This window comes from Meriones unguiculatus, chromosome 11 (genome assembly GCF_030254825.1).
Source record: "Meriones unguiculatus strain TT.TT164.6M chromosome 11, Bangor_MerUng_6.1, whole genome shotgun sequence".
NCBI lineage: Eukaryota > Metazoa > Chordata > Mammalia > Rodentia > Muridae > Meriones > Meriones unguiculatus.
The window spans coordinates 84,429,724-84,446,753 of record NC_083359.1 but is presented as its reverse complement, the minus strand read 5'-3'; the positions used below and the strand labels follow the sequence as shown (position 1 = coordinate 84,446,753).

Sequence of the window (17,030 nt, the reverse complement as noted above, 5' to 3'; positions counted from 1 at the left end):
GAAGACTTCTGGAGCCCTCCAAGCCTCCTCTAGATCTCAGAGAGCCTCCCCTTATTATCGCTCTGGTTATTTTATTGCATTATTTAATAGGCTGTCTCTACAGAGCCAAACGAGCTTTAATAGGCTTGCTCTTTTGCCTCTCTGTCTCAGACTCTCCCCGCGTTCTCCGCCAAAACAAAACTGCAGGAAAAAAGTTGCGGGGGGGGGGGGCGGGGCGGCTGCAGCAGATTTGATTGTTACAGATCTGCGTTCTTTTTTTTTTTTTTTCTTCCCCCTAACAACTTTGTCCTCGGCTGTTATCAAAACATGCAAATGAGGTTTTCCAACAGGATCTGAAACCAAATCGGAGGAGTTAATGCCGAAACAAAATAATCAGCCCAGCCCGTTTGAAAGTGACTGTGGGCTTCGGGTTCTTTTCTGTCTGGGACACGACAGCCAGGGAATGACAATTAGACCTCGATTTTAAAAATCCAAAGGGGCTCTCTCCTTTGCTTCCCTCCCTCTGCTCTCCCTCTTACCTCCTCCCTCCCTCCTTCTCTCCCTCCCTCCCTCCCTCCCTCCCTCTCTCCTGCCCCCTCCCTCTCCCTTTCTCTCTGGCTCTGATGTTGGCAGAGGGGTTTTCTTAATCAGACTGTTTTTTCGGTCCGAGGGAAGAGGAGGAAGGAGATTGTGATGGAGAGAGGGGGTCTGTAAAACGTCAGGCGCCGCACAAAGGCTTTGCCACGTAATTACAGGCTCCTATTAAGTGGAGCTCTGCCCTCCCAGGGGTCTCCAATTTTCTTGTATTCCCTACAAAGCCTCCTCTCCATGCCAGTCTGTGCCTTTTGAAGTGCCAGAGAGCTTCTTGATCCAACTGAGAAGGGGAAAGAAACTCCGCGCGGAGAGGGAGAGAGAGAGAGAGAGAGAGAGAGAGAGAGAGAGAGAGAGAGAGAGAGAGGAAGAAGGGGACCCGCCACCCCTCTGCCGACTCTTGAGGCTCCGCTTCTTTATTTCTTATTTTTTTTTCCCTCCTCACGAAAAGTAAAGTGAGAATCCTGCTCTCTCCTACATCTGCAAGACATCACTCTCCTGAAATTCTAGTCACTCCCGAGAATCCACAGGAGCGCGGAGAGGGGAACGCGCTCTCTTGAAGACATTTGAAAGCTGGAACAAGCCTTCTTCTGTTGGTGCTTGAACTCTTGCCGGGGAATAACTTTTTTAACCTCTCTCTCTCTCTCTCTCTTTTTAACCTGCTTCGATTCTTCTCTCCACCCCTTCTTCTCCTGTTTGCCTAACTCCCCCGCCCTGCTGGCCTCCCCTTTCCTCTCTTCCCCCTTATTATCATTATTTCCAGCGTCTGTGTGTGGACGCTTCTTGAGAGTTGGAAGGGATTTCTTTCTTTCTTTCTTTCTTTTTTTTCTCAAGGCCTTTTCCCCCCCCTCCCATAACTTTTTGGTGTGGATTATCTCTCTGGACCGCGCCGGCCGGACTTGGCTTCAGCGAAGCAACCGAGGCTGCGGGGGAGAAGTCACTGGTGCCGAAAAGTTGTGCTCTTCAGAAGGGGGTCCCCGCCCTCTCTCTCTCTCTCTCTCTCTCTCTCTCTCTCTCTCTCTCTCTCTCTCTCTCTCTCCCCACTCCCCCCTCTTTCTTCCCCACTCGGCTCCTCTCCCCCCTCACGCCCACAGCGTTTGGTGTTGATTCGAGCGGGAAGAGGGGGGTGGGTGGGATCGGAGGGGCAGACCATGACCTCCAGCTACGGGCACGTTCTGGAGCGGCAACCGGCGCTGGGCGGCCGCTTGGACAGCCCGGGCAACCTCGACACCCTGCAGGCCAAGAAGAACTTCTCCGTCAGTCACCTGCTAGACCTGGAGGAGGCCGGGGACATGGTGGCGGCGCAGGCGGACGAGAGCGTGGGCGAGGCGGGCCGGAGCCTGCTGGAGTCGCCGGGACTGACCAGCGGCAGCGACACCCCCCAGCAGGACAGTGAGTGAGGGGCGCGCGCGCTCCGGAGGAGTGTGTGTGTGCCGGGGGACAGCGCGGGGGAGGCCCGGGGAGGGCGGCGGGAGCAAAGTCTGGGGAGCGTGTCTGGTCCCAGGTCGGAGAAGGACGGCTGAGCCAAAGAGGGCTCCTCCGGGGAGGTGTGAGCCGAGCGGATGCTGGAGGGAGGAGGCCCGGAGGGCTCCGGGGACGCCGGGAGGCCGGGCGAGCCCAGGCAGGGACTCTGCGGTCACCGCTGTCTCCGGCCGCCCGTCGCCCAGGCTGCATCTCGGTTTCGGGCGAGAGATGCAGGGCGGGGGTGGTCTCGGCCAGAGCGCGGACGACGCAGCCACCTCGGGAGAGGACACAGCGGGCGAAGATGCCGGGTGGGCTTGGGAGCGCTTCTTCTCCGGGGAGGTGGGGGAAGCACTGTGCCTGGGGGAAAGCTGGAGGATGAGACTCAGGTTGCGCGTCCTGCGCGTGCGACCGAGGCCTGGGAGAGGCCGAGGGCAGCGCGGGAATGCCCAGCCCTGGTCCGGGCTTGCTCTCTGCCCCCTGCTGTCACCTCTGCCTGTGAACTGGTTTGAGACAGAGCTAAAAAGCCCGTCTGTCAAGGCAAACCTTCCTTGATGAAGCTAAGAGGATGTTCTTGGGAAGCAAAGCGGGAGGCTGGCGAGCTTGATCTAGCTAGCACCATCCTTGCACGGGGGGAATCGCGGGTTGCAGGCCCAAATCCTTTCACAGCGCGGCCTGTTGGACCTTAGACCTCCGGGGAAAGTCTGTGTACAAGCTGCCTTACCCACCCTCAGTGGCTCGACCTCTTCCCCACGAAAGGTTCATCTCGGAGTTACCTTCACCTTTACAAAAATACTGACGGCAAGTCTAAGTCGTGGCCCCGACAACTCGCTTGTCACTTGGTTCATCCCAAGTGGCCTCTAGTCATATGCTCAGAGATATTCCCTTCCCTCCTGGAGGTTTCAAGAGTCTGGACCCAGCAGAAAGTTCTAAAACGACCTCCTCCCTTATCGTTATAAGGAATTTGTACCTTGGAGGGCCCCCGAGCATTCCGTGATTCTTTCAAGACACTGTCCATCTTAGACTTAAAAAGAATAAATTTAAAAAGACCTTTAAAGCAAGCTGGCACCAGAATGGTTCCTGGACACAGTGGCAGGGGCCAGGCTCAAGGAGCCAGGCCACCATGAGAGCGCTATCTTGTCAGGGCGCTGCTGTCCCCTAGTTCTGCAGCCTTAAACACTGCAGCCTACCAGGACTGAACTCATTCAGAGGACAGTAACCTGGGGGCCAGTCAACCCTGGATTGGGCCCACTGAGCGCCACAAGAGCTGAACGAAGATTTTTGAGCCAGCCGTTTGAGTTACAGAACCCAGTCCAAAGCAAACCTAGAAAGAATCGGTGCCCCAAAGCCTGGATAAGTAGGTTCAGAACTAGTCATTCCGTGTAGGAGTTTCAGGGGGGCTTATCCTGGTGTACATACCAGCATCTCATGGATGAAGTTTCTGAAGCTCCAATCAAATGGACTACAAAATGGTACCATTATTTCAAACCTTTCACTCGGGGAAAACGTAAAACAAAAACTAGGAAGATGGTACCTGGAACCCCAGCTGTAGTTGCTTTGTAACTCTGTCAGGACAGTTTCCACACAGCTAATTACTGATCCCAATCTTGAAGAACTCAAATTGGAACCTCTCACTAATACGCGCGCGCACACACACACACACACACACACAACCCCAACAGAAAACAAGCCTCACAGAAACCACTGTGTTGAAGACCAGGAGAAAAGAGGGTCATATTGCAATTTTGTGCCAAAGAAGGCTGGAGCTTAGGAAAAGCAACACCAAGCCTGGCCTCAGCAAGCTCCAGTGGCAGTCAGCATCAGAAACTTCGGGGCTGGGAGGGCGCGGAAAGCACTGGTTTTGTTTGTCTTGTTTTGTCTCTCTTTAAGGAGGCCACAGGAGAAGGGGACTGTCATGGTCTAACAGTGGGTATACAGAAAAGCCAAGCTAAGGAAGCCCTTGAAGAGCTGATCTAGAGGGGCTGAGCTGAAACTGGTTGAAACTGGACATGGTTTTTGTTGAGACTCAGGCCTAGAACAACCAAGGTCATATCCTGCAGATGAATCCCCTGGACAAGCTTAAGGTTTCCACCCGCCCTGGGGGATCTTTCGCTCACAGGAAAAAGAGCAATGAATCCATGAATTTATGAATCTGCTTGCATGCAACTCAGCCCTGTCTCACATTTATAATACATAGAGAGGCAGATGGAGACAGGACCCAGACAGGAAAAATCAAGCCTCTTGAGCTAGCCTGGGGAAAGGATATGCCAAACCGGACAGTCACCAGTCAACAGAAATGCAGGGTGAGGTAAGGAGTTTAAGTGACCAGCGCTTAGGACCTAGAAAGAATTCAGGGAAGCAACACCCAGGCACAGGGCTGACTTGGCCTTTCAGGGAGATGGTGCGCAGGACTGTACTAAGAAAAGGTTGCTTCTGGAAGCAGAGTTTTGCTGTGGTTGAGTTTTTGTTTTTTTCTTTTTTCAGTGTTCTCCTTCTCCACAGGGAGTGATAACAGGGGAACCTTGTCTGATAAGTCAATGGCCGCCCATCTTAACTCTTGAACGCTAGGTAGAATGCAGAGGAAGTTGCAAGACCCATTGGGGGATGCTCTGTTCTGCGCCAGCTTGAAGTAGACAGTAGAGCTCAGATTATAGACAGGGAAGAGAGGTGTCTGAAATAGAGGAGGGCTGCTGCTGAGATCCGGCTGTAAGGGATTTAGGGGGTCACAGTAGGGGTCACAGGGGACGGAGAAGTTCACTGTGAGTCAGGTGCTCACAGTGGGAAAGAAAAACATCCTTCAAAGAGATGGGAAACAATGAACAGATTAGTTTTCCAGGTATAGGGAAACCTGGCCTCCTTATTTATCTGGAAGAAATTAGCATGTAGGTTCTACAGATGCCCCCACAATAGATTCTTCGTTTTGTAAAAATTTGCATTTCAAACTGGTCAGTTATTGTAAAAAGAGCCCCTTCTGCCTGTCCTCTCACCTCTGTCCCTGGCTGATGACCACTCCGTTTTCTTTTCTGTGGTAGGACCGATTTTATTCTTGATTTTTTTCCCAGCCTGGTGTATTTTTCTCAAACGTTTTGATTCCTTTAACACTGTTAGAAATCTGCGGCTAATGTAGTGGAGGAACGTGCAGCAGATGAATTTGGGTGATGGCAAAGCAGGGAGGAAGAAGAAGGAGGTAGCAAAACAGGCGGACCTACTCTCGAGGGGAACAGTTCATCCCGCTGTCAACTTCTTAATTTCAACTTCTGCAAACTCTTAAAAAAAAAAAAAAAAAAAACACGCCTGCCTTCCACGTTCCCAACCTCTAAATTAGTGAAACCAGATTGTCCTAATAAGACCTTTTGTTGGAAACACATGTAGTCATAAAAAGGTAGACGGAAAGTCAATTAGACACGCGCGCGCGCGCACACACGGACACATTCACCAGCCGGCGCTAAGTGTGCACCCGGGCACAGCTGGGCCCCGGGGCCCTGGTGGATGCGAACACGGAACAGGAGCGCGGGAAATCGATTTGTCACAAAGGGAGAGGTGTAAACGCACGCAAAACGTCGCCCTTTCGGATCCACCAGCCCCACGCCCCGATGGCCCAGCTCCCCGACTCCTCTAGGTCAGAGGAACGGCCAGGAGAGCCGGGACGTTCTCTCTAGGGCACTCGCCAGTTAAGAGTCCGCATCAAAATAATATCCGTTCCCTCTCTCCCCGCAGCCGCTCATTTCGCAATAGTTAGGGCGTCAGGAGTGGCTTTCTCGGCGCCACCCCTGGCACTTGTACCCTACGCTGGTACCCTGAATTTGAATTCAGGCCTCGATGATCTCAATCCGAAATGGAGATAATAAGACGAGTCTTCTTAAGGGGGGGGGGGGTTGGAAAATCCTCACTTCATGGAAGCGGCGGATGAAATCCAAGGGCAAGGGAGTCCCCCAAAGCTTTAAGCCTAACGCAAAGGCTGGTGGCGAATTGCTAACTTTACGAACAGGGGCGGAGAGCATGGTCGACTCCAATTAAAATTTTCAGAGAAGATGACAGTCCCGGTAACTTCGAAGTTTGGGGAGCGAGGGCAAGGGGTGGAAAGTGTCAGGGAATTGGACCCCTAGGAGCCAAGAACCCAGAGAACCAGCTCCCGGCATCACTGCACTCAGCCTCCAGGAAACCCTTCCCAAAACCCTGCAGCATCCTAGCCTCAGGCTTTGCTCCTTCGGTGAGCATTCTTAAGAGGCCCTCAAGGCAGAGCGCTGGGTAGCAAGGCATCCGCAGTGGATCACGCCGAGTCAGTAGGTCCTTTGTCCTTTCCCAGGGCCATCGTTTTAGATTTTACAGCAGGAGTGAATAAATCATCCCTAAAACAACACATGCCACTCTTCACGCCCTCTGAGAAACCGTCTTTCCATTTTCTATTACATGGACTCCAGGACAAGGGAAGGGTTTTTGACCGCTGCGCCAGGCCAGCGGCACGGGGGTCGGGGTGGGGGTGGGATGGGGGGTGGGAGGGAACACTGGGCACTAAATGGCAGCTGTAGATTTTCAACTGTGAGGGTCCCTAGAACAACTGGATGTTTGATTTTAAAGGATTTCCAATTCTCTTCCAACACGGCGGCGTTTATCATTTATCGGGGTTCACTGCAGAAGTGAGGGAGTCTCCCCCAAGGCAGGCTTCTAACCCCGCGGTGGCTAAAAATGGCTGGGGCTCCTGGTACCCGGTTGCTACAAACTCTTGCGCCTCTGGGTCTTGTACTGTGACCCCGGGAAGCCTCCAGCTTAAGGCTCCATCCTCTTTGTAGGCTGTGGAATGTTCCTTTTATTAACCCAGTAGAAGAGCCACATGAGGAACCACTTTGAAGCTGGAAGGGGTATTTGTAGAAAAGGAGATAGATTTTACATTGTGTTGGATGTGGGCAAGAAGAGATCTTTTAGGCCGACAGTATTCTACCCCCAAATTAAAAGTAAGATATGAGTCTCAAGTCTTGGATAGAGAAACATATATATATATACATATACATACATACATATATATGTATATATGTATGTATATGTATGTTTATATATATATGTATATATGTACATACATATTTGTGTTGTTGTTAATGGCCAACTCTCTATGGCCATTTTGTGTCCCAACAATGAAGGAGTTACCTGCATGCAGGTAGTCTATGACTGGCCGCTCCTTCCTCATTTCCCTGATTTATTCTGTTGCTCTGAGGTACCATCTTCCATGGCCTTCTTATCCTTTAACTCCCTCTTTATCAAGAAAAGGAATATCTGTGTGTCTTTGGTAATGGTAATAATCTGCAAAAATTTGGATTCTTGGGGGAAAAATCCTTGATGTGCAGGCTAAGAAGTGCTCAAGCGAAAAAAAAACAAACAAAAAAAAAACCAATGTTCTCAAACGTAGTGAACATATCAGCAAAGCATCATAGATTGCTTTTTTTCTAAATTCAACTTCTGGTTAAGCCGGTGCAGGTAAAAGTATCAGAGAAAGGACAGCAAGACAGTGACAGGTGTTTCTGATTTAGCAAGTTTATTTTCACAGAACGATGTCTCTACTGGAGATAGAATATTAGTAGATTCTTGGCATTGATAGATCAAAGTCTCAAAGCAGTGTTTGTGCAGACCTTTATGGCATATGGATTTAAAAAATTGCAGTACTTCATTAGCTTGAAATCACTTAATTAATAAAAAAAACAACTAAGAAGCTGATTCTGGAGGGTAACAGACTCTGCAGTTTAGAGGGGTGAGGTACTACAGGTAATCACCTAAGGGCTTTCTGTGAAAGAAACAAAAATGATGTCAACAAATAAAACTCACAGTGACCTCTTAGAGTCCAAAGACAGTCAAACCTTATAATTCTGTCATCTCTGGGGTCTTCAAATACAGGGACAGGGGCCTGAGTTGTGGCCGCATACATTCTTGGGTCCTGAGTTTCTAAAACCCTTTGCTGCACGGCAGGGTGAGGAAGGCTCAATTCCTGAGAATCCTGAGCTCCATTTTAGGATTTTTGGTTACACTAGGCTCAGCTTCAAATAAGGAATGAATTTGGAATGAGCGCGAGAAGCAGGAGTATTCTGGTGTGCGTTTGTGTTGTGTGTGTGTTAGGTAAAGAAGAATTAATTGAACAAAGAATTTTAATTTTAAAATATCAAATACAGTCTTCAGTGTCTTTGATTTTAACTGCTTTTGTCTCTGCCCAGGCAAAGATGCAAACCTGCTTTCTCCACTCCACCTCCACCCCTTCCTTTTCAGCTAGTCCAGGAAAAAATCCCTATAGGGCACCACCAGCCTAGGCTGACTGGCTCCTCCTTGCCTTTTTTCTTTCCAATAGGGGGTGCAATTCTCCAAGGCTGAGGATGGAAAGTGTTCTGCCTTGAAAAAAAGAAATCCAGATACATCCCTAGGCCAGGAACATAAGCTGTAACAGTCTTGCACATGAATTGCAAAATGTAGGAAATCTCCATAGCATGAAGACACTACCAGAAGAGTTGGCCCCTCAGTTATAGTTTCTAGAAATGGTGCCTGGGTTCTAGGGAGAGGGCATGTGGATGTGAGTATAAGTCTCTCTCTCTCTCTCTCTCTCTCTCTCTCTCTCTCTCTCTCTCTCTGTTGACTTGGCTGATATTAGCAAGATGTTTTCAACTGCAATATAAACCCTTAGAGTACTTCACATCTTCAAACAGGACAGGAAGTCCAGCACCCTGGAATGAAGGTGACCCTCTTTCCCCAAAGAAGGCAAAAACTGCCCTAATTCTTGGGTCACACTGAAATTTGTGAACACTTGAAACTATTTCCAATCACTAAGTATGACCCTTTATGGTCAAGCTTCAAGGACTTGAGGGGAAATTCTTTTTTTTTCTTTTCTTTTTTTCAATGCAGTTTATTCAGGAACCTTGAACAATCATCTGACCCTGGGGAAAGCCAGCCCACTTTAAATAGCCTCTGGGTAGCCAACCTCAGCATGCCACGTGGGCAATGCAGATAGGTCCACATACATGGAAGAAAGCCAGATCCTCAGCCTTAGCCAAATGTGGAGTTGTTCGTGACAGAGAGCACTCACCATCGGGAAGGTGGAAGGCAGAAACCAGCTCCATCTTTCAGGCGTGGCATTCCGCAGCTCTCTACAGTTCCCCCTTTTTGTTTTAGATGCATCAGGCAAGAGTAGAGGTCTGATCTCTGATATTAGAAATAAATTGGGACTTTGTACTGATGTTCATTTAGGTGTCATCCACCCAAAGAGCATCAGACCCGTCCGATACCTTTTTCTCAGAGGCGGGACCTGGGGCATCAACCCGCATGCAATCAGACATGCTCTTCTCTGGGTCCAAAGCGGCTGACCCTGAGTGCAGTGCTTAGCCTCGCATCCTGAGCGTAACATTTTGGCTTTTTATGGTAGCCAACCACGCTTGGGGAGAATGTCCTGCTTCAATGGCTGTAAAGGCCTGAATGGTCATGGCTGCATTACGCTGTTGTGAGACTCTAATCTTGCATATATACCACAGGCAAACCAAGGAGACCAACACCAGAAGGCCTGCTAACGCTCGAGGGGAAATTCTTAATCCCTTCTGTAAAATTCATAGTTCTTTTAATTCTCTTCTTACCTAATGGTGGCTGGAACAAGGCTGGGCAATCCTGGGGCCCACACCCATGGCTGAGCGAGGATAGCATTGTCTTGGCATAGATGGCAACGAATACAAACTTCTCCAAATTATCTGACTTGAGATGTTCAGTAGGAGTAGAAGCAGGAGGCCAGAACTGCAAGGGAGATTACTTTCCCACAATCGTGTGTTGGGGAGTGAGAACATTCATCCCATTCAGCTATTTTCTCCTCATTACTCATGTCATTATATTTTAAAGGACCTCACAGTGCTGGAAGGAGGTGTAGTTATAAATAAGCATAAAAACAGATGGGTGCTCTCTCAATTATGTTTCAAGGACGCACAAGGAAGCCAAATCTTTTCATAGGAGACTCAGAAATACAACTTCAAGGCCAAAGGGCCCAACTCAATCAAAACCTGTGCCAGGATGTGCTAAGGTCAGTCAGCTTGACTATGGGCAAAGTGTAGGGCCTGAACAGCAGTAGGTGAATGCAGAGAACCCCTTTTTCTCATGCCTGTCTGCCAAGGGCTTGGTAAGACTGGCTTGGGCCAGGTGGATTTTGAGAGACTCAGATTGCAGCACTTTGGCCTCTTTTGCTTTGTCTGCTTTGTGTCTTCCTCAACCATCTCAGTGCTAGAACTTAAAATATCCCTTAAATATTATGTTCTCGAATGTTCTGAAAAAGAGGGGAAGGTGTTGAGCTCGAGAATATATATGCCAAATAGCTACCTGTAGTTTTTTTCCTCTGTGCTATTTCTATTATTTCACTTTTAACTTGGGGGTTCTTGAGACAGGGTCTCATCATGTAGCCCTATGTATCTGGGCTACACAGAGCATAGACCATCCTAGTTTTGAACTTAGAGTCATACTCTTGTCGGATTCCTGTATGTTAGAATCATAGGACCTGGCCTCTCCCAGTTAGAAATTTGTTGGTTATTGTGGTTTGGAAGATTGTTTATTGTATTTTGTTCCTTCTCAGGGTAATTGATCAGTTCACAGAGCTAAAGGTTCTAATAGAAAAATATACCGATTCCAAATCTTTGCCCTTTGTCATTTTCATGCATCACAACTAATCCAGAGCAGGATGGAGCACTAAGTCCTTGTTGCATTCCATCCTTCTGTCCACTTTCTCTCAGCTTTTCCCCCACAAATGCTATCATAGCTCATAGCAGCCGTGACATGGCGACAGCTGACAATTGGCTGTCTGTGTTCACCAGTGCTTAATAAGCACATCCAATCAAAGGCCTTTCTTATCTACCAAAGGTTCTAAGCAATCTGCTCTCTCCTTCCCACTTCCTGATTTTTGCCTAGGCCCATCCTGTCAATAGCCATTTGTATGTTATTATTCCCTGTTCAGAGCTGGACAACTCCATTAAAGTCACAGACCTATGAATGCAGCCTTCTACTTGATAATTCCAATGTTACAAAAGTGCTTTGGCCTCAGAAGGAACAAAGCATGAATCTCCCTTCCTTTGGTCTTCAGAAAGACTACCTGTTTTCCTAGGTGGCCTTCACGCTCATTCCAGACTGTGCTTCCATGAATGCCTTTGCCGTTCCATTTCTAATTCCCTGCTAGTTTACTTTTAAAGTCTACCTAAACTCCACCCCTTTAAAACCACTAACATGTCTATCTGCACCTCCATTTCCTTTTCTGTCAGTTCTCCCCACTTGCATACTTGTCTTTGCCTACATGCCGGTGATGATATGAGCAGAGTGTTTTGAAATGAGCAGAGAGTTTCTCCTACAGATACATTGTTAAAAAAATCCTAGCTTTCCCCACCCCCTTCATTAGAATGCACAATTGCTTTTCAGCCTTTTCAGCATTGAGGATGAACGGTCTCTTTTTTTTCTTCTTTCTTACTTAAAATCATTCTCTATAGTCTTTATTTCCATCCTGCTCCATCAACTTGCCCTGCTCATAAGCCTAAGTCCCAAGAGAAGCTGGCTTGCTGCTGTGCCCTCCTGTCCTAATTAGGCAAGTGTATCCCTGTGTGCCAGCCTCATTTCTGTGTCTCAGCTTCTTATGCAGAATGAGCTGACTCCACACATGCTACCTTCCAAGGTTCTTATCCCATGACACTTCTTTGCTAATTGCAGTCCCTGCAAATCTCTTCCTGTAAACACCTTCCTTCAGTGCAGTGTTCTAGAGACACTCAGTGTTTTCACACGTAGTTTCTAAATCTTTTAGGATCGTGAATCTACCTTGAGAATTTTCTTAAGACTAGAGACTGCTGTGATAGGGCGTATTTTCTCAGATACTGTACAGACACAACTGCATGGAGACATTCTACTGACCCTGTCTTTCTAGCTGAGAGTATTTTTTATATGTAAAATAAAAACAAAGCACTGCACATGCGCATTTTAGAAAACTATATTTACATGAAAATTTTAAATGAAAAAGCAAAGTTACCATAATGTCACTACTCTGAGGTAAATACAGTTAATTTTTTGACATTGAAGTGTTTTTTTTAATTTATTTATTTTTAGTTTTGTCTGTATGATTTTTGATTGTATGGTATTAACATCTTTGATGACTGATTGTTCTTTAATCAGTAAAGTAGTTTGTAAGCCCATTTTCAAATATCCTGTTTCTTTCAAACAAGAAAACGCATGGACGTTTATCCTGCTTGCTCTCATCAGTAAAGTTAAACAAATAAACATGCAAACAGCACACAAACGTCTCTGGAGGATTACGCAAGCCTTGGCGGTATCAGTCAAACTTTCTCAGCTTCCAGTTGGAGGCATCTCCAACCCCGAAGTCTTTCAAGAATAGTTTCTTTTTCTGTTCTGTCTCTTCTAGTCGGAAAACTTCCCTAGACATGAGCACAGGTTTCCCGAAGTTGGAAAAAACTGCCTCGGATCTAAATGATGCTCCAAGCCATGCTTAGAGAGAGATTTTCCACGAGGTTAGTTTTTGACGTGATTGGTAAAGAGAATGTGTTTGCCAAGTGGGCACAAAGTAGAGCCCAACATGGTTTCTTTTGTTGTAGGTTCTTGGATCTTGCCTTTCCTTTTATTAAATGTTGAAAGGTTCATACAGTTCTTTCTGCTTTGTAGAATGATAGTCATGGTGGCAGACTCAGTACCCAGGAAAGCATTTTGACAAAGAAAAAAGCAGTTTTTTTTTTCAAATCAAGCATAGTGAATTTTATCCCATCATGAACTTTTGTTTAAAGTGATAACTCTAAGAAAGATACAAAATTGTTATTATGAAGTTTATTTAAAAACCGCTCCAAGGGAGAGTGTCATTAAAATATCTGCCCTATGAATACAAACATTTTATTGAAGGAATAAAAAAATCTAGCTCACTAATTAGATGTATTATACATATATTAATAGTTACTCTTTGTCTTTCTCATTAGAGGGAATAGAGTAAGCACCATTTTTGAGAATTAAAGAAAAAATCCACACTTAACCAATAAAAGTTTCTGCAGCTCCCCACATTGCCTTCTTCTGAAGGAGGGAAGAAAGAACAGCCAGAGAGCCTCCTGCCTGGAACCAGATGTGCCTTCCAGCTGCTCTAATCCCAAAGACCGGGGGAAGACCACAGGATGAATCCCCAACACATTTAAGAAATAAAATGTAATTTAGTTCATTAATCATGGAACTGAATTCTGCAGTTAAGCTAGACATATTTCAAAGGCTGAATCCCTTCTGACAAGAGAAACAGAAAATAATATCTCCACACACTCCTCTGTTACAATTTGTTCTCAACCGCCCTCAGGGAAGGGAGCAAGTTTTCTGAGAGTGATAATTTTTAGGACTTTTATTTAAATGTTTATCTTTGCCTTTCCCCTTCCTTTACTTCCATTATTTTGGTTTCTTGAGATGGTACAAATATTTGTTTTCTGCCATGTTTGAGGTTTGTCTATTTGCTTTTTGAAAGAACAGCACTGCGTTGAGAGAGGACTTTCAGCCCATGTTGGGTTAGGCCCAGAAGTGGAATTATTTCAACTGACCTGATGTACTCACATTGCTAGCTTATTTGATTCAAGTCCTTAATTACTTGCATGATTTACTCTGTCATAAAGTATTAATACATACGAAATACAAAACTATTTCTCAAGCAACAAAAATACACAGTCGCCGTTCCATTCTATAAACCTTATTCTGAGAAGTAGATGGAGCCTGTGTGATTGTTTTCAGTTTACGAAGAGGAGTTTTTCTTGTGTGTAGAATCTTAGTGTGTTATACTGTGAGGCGACCCACCCTCCTGATCCCACTTTAATTCTTTTCATTGTACCCCACTGTGACCTCTGATGTCAACCAAATTATTTTAGGTGCATTACTCGATTGGAAAACGATGTAAATTAGGAATGAGGCGTCAAGCCAGTTACTTTACAACATGTCCCCAAGCTGTACAAATATTTTAAAAGTCATCACATTCTTCACTATAAAGCAGTTGTTCTGCTCGCCTCTTTCATGGGAATGCAGTAAGACAAGGAGAAGTTGTGCTTGTAAAAATAAATGAAAAATAAACTGGGCTTGGCAAGCAGAAATCTTTGATCCCAGCACTCAGGAGGCAGAGGCAAGCAGATCTCTGTGAGTTCAAGGTCATGCTTGTCTTCACAGTGAGTTCCAGAATAGCCAGAGCCACATAGTGAGACTCTGCCTTGAAACAAAAACAAACAAACACACAAACAAAGAAAGAAGAAAGTAAAATAAAGGGCTAAATATATGTGCATTAGGGGACCATAAGAGGTGGAATCTTTCAAAATCAAGAAAAGATCAAAAATTAAAAATACAGTTTATTAGATTTATGCCAAGCTCTCAAAATGTAAGTAATATTTGGGACTGGCAATATAGGTCAGTATGAAAACATGTGCTTATCAGTATGCATAAGAATAATTCCTAGAACATATACATACAAAAGTAAGAAATGTTTTGCCTGGGTTTTTAGGGTCATGAGGAATTTCTATGTATGTACTGTGGAGTTAGAGAATTCTCTGTTCAATTATGATTCCATTGCTGCACTTGTGACTTGATATTGTAGAAATCTCTGGGTCTCAGTGTCTGTGTCTATAAAGGTGCCACATTAATATGGATGGCCAAGGTTCACTGCTTACCCTAAGCAGTGGATGATTCTTTCACAGGGGTCACCTAAGCCCATCGGAAGACAGATATTTATGTTATGATTCATAACAGTACCAACATTACAGTTATGAAGTAGCAAAGAAAATAGTTTTATGGCTGGAGGTCACCACAGCACGAGGAACTGTATTAAAGGGTCGTAGCCTTAGGAAGGTTGAGAGCCACTGGCTTAGAGAAATGAGATGATGAACTCCAGGATGCTTCCTGTTGCAAGCACAAATAGATGCTTGCCTTTTTCCTTCTTCTGCACTCAGCCCAAACATCTCTGACAAGTATCATTTATCCCCAGCTTGGTAATATATTCAGTGTGGTTTCCCAGTCAATGCTGGAGGCCATTTAGTACTACCGAATTAGACTATTCCCATACTCTGAGAGTCAAACTCTTCCAGGATGTCATTGACAGAGTGACTAAGTAGACATCCGTTTTTAATCCACACTTAGAAACTGATGCCTTATGACTTTCTGTGACGCTCATAAGGCACCACCACAAATGCCACCATGAATGTTAGGCGTGTGTCTGCCTTAGAACTTTCTGGAGAAGATCCTCTCTCCTAGACCTCTCTTTATAGTCATGCTGAATAGTCCCCTGTAGTGCTTCAGGGGACACCAGGGTTCTTTATTCCCACCTGTTTTGGCCACCATCAGGCTGAAAGACGAGCCCTCCTTTTTTTTCTGTTGAATGTTATGTAGATCATATGGCACACAATTAGGTTACAAGGTATCAAGACTGTTAAAATAAGACCCAAGTTAGTAAGTTCCCAGGGACCCACCATGGAGCATTCTTCCTGGTTAGTCATGTTTCCAATGTAGCACTGACTGACGACTCCACTGAGATTTCTATGGGGATTATTATGTTTTTTCCATACAGACATAATACCATGTTTACTATGACTACACATAAATTTGCCATTCTGTTCTCCAACATCAGTTTCCTAATGAGTTGCATAATATAAACAATGCTGCCTTCCATCTGATATGTGACCTGTTTTCTTACATTGCTCTCTGAAATCCAATAAGCCTAGAGAATATGTAAAGACTGAATTTCTATATCGTGAAGTGTCTAAGAATCTTTATTTTTTGTTTTGTTTTTGCCCAAGCCATTAACAATCAAATCTCCCTGATATGTTCAAGCAGTGGATCTGCACTGCTCACAGCTGTGACACATGTGGAGAAAAGCAGTCTCTATGGGCGAGGCATTTGGAGAACAGTTTATTATTGCAAGGCTGGTGTTCCTTCTCTGGTGTGGTCCAGGGAAGCAGCTTGCCATTTCCTCTCTTCAGGAGTAAGGCAGATTATGCCCCAAACAGTCACAATGAATATGAAGATTAGATAGATCTGCTGAAAATAAATGGCAGTCTTATTTGCTAAGAAGCATTTGTGTGTGTTTAAATATTTTTTATGACCCATGCAGTCTGTGCTAGCATATATAGCTAATTCAGCATTACCATTCTCTTTAGAAAATCCTGGAGTTCTTCCTTATCTAGAAGAACCTTCTTTTGGCCCTTTTTTTCATAATCTATGTGCTACTTATGGTATTGCAATGCTGCTAATTTCTACTTTTTTTGCAGAAAAAGAAATCAAGAGAAACACCACATCATCCGATTATTTCTCTAACACGTTTATACTCCTTCTTGTACAAACCATGTTCCTAAGCATCAGAATGATCCAGAGGATACATTTGGGGCTACATCATCTCCAGGGAATAAAGCTCTCCAATACACATACATTTTAAATATCGCAAATGAATTTTTCTATGGCACCAAGTTTGAAAGCATCAAGACCATTTTGATCCATGGCAATTGGTGTCAAATAACAGAATAATGTATTTCCTTGTGACAATGGGTGAATATTTTTTGTTTTAGTGTCACTAAACCCTAAGTGCCAATCTTACATCTCAGCCAAGTACATGCAGTTTGAAAGACAAGGAGACAGATGATTTATATCTCAGAGCACCTGTTGTGGTGCTTTTCCTGTTACAGGTTGCTTTCAAGCAGCTGAGTAAATGACTATCTGAGCGAACCAACAGGAAATAAAAAGCATGCATTCAGCATTTAGAGGCACCTACCACTGTTCTAAAGAGGAAAGAGATACACTATGGAGGAATATACACACATGCCCGAGTATCCATTTAGGTGACTGTCGTCTCAGCACTTGGTCTCGAAGAAGCATGGATTGGAAACGTGGCACCCCCCTGTCACACAGTTAGTTGCATTTGGGGTTTAGTTTTAAGTCTATGTAATTTTCAGATGGACGTGTGCAGCCTTTGGAAGCTGGCATTCATCCTCTTCTTCTTGCCTTTTAAAAATGAAGTA

At 45.3% G+C, this 17,030-nt stretch overlaps 1 protein-coding gene across 3 annotated transcripts in view; it reads left to right on the top strand.

Annotated features, from left to right (window-relative positions):
• The first annotated feature begins 569 nt into the window (after window positions 1-569).
• Prrx1 (paired related homeobox 1) overlaps window positions 570-17,030 on the top strand; it is a 95,695-nt gene continuing 79,234 nt past the window's right edge. The window contains exon 1 of one of the 3 annotated variants that reach the window (XM_021638726.2): window positions 570-1,962. In XM_021638726.2, coding sequence (XP_021494401.1) covers window positions 1,722-1,962 — 241 coding nt within the window. In that variant the 5' untranslated portion in view covers window positions 570-1,721. The remainder of the gene's footprint in view (window positions 1,963-17,030) is intronic. The other 2 variants (XM_060364596.1, XM_021638727.2) reach the window with 2 other exon arrangements.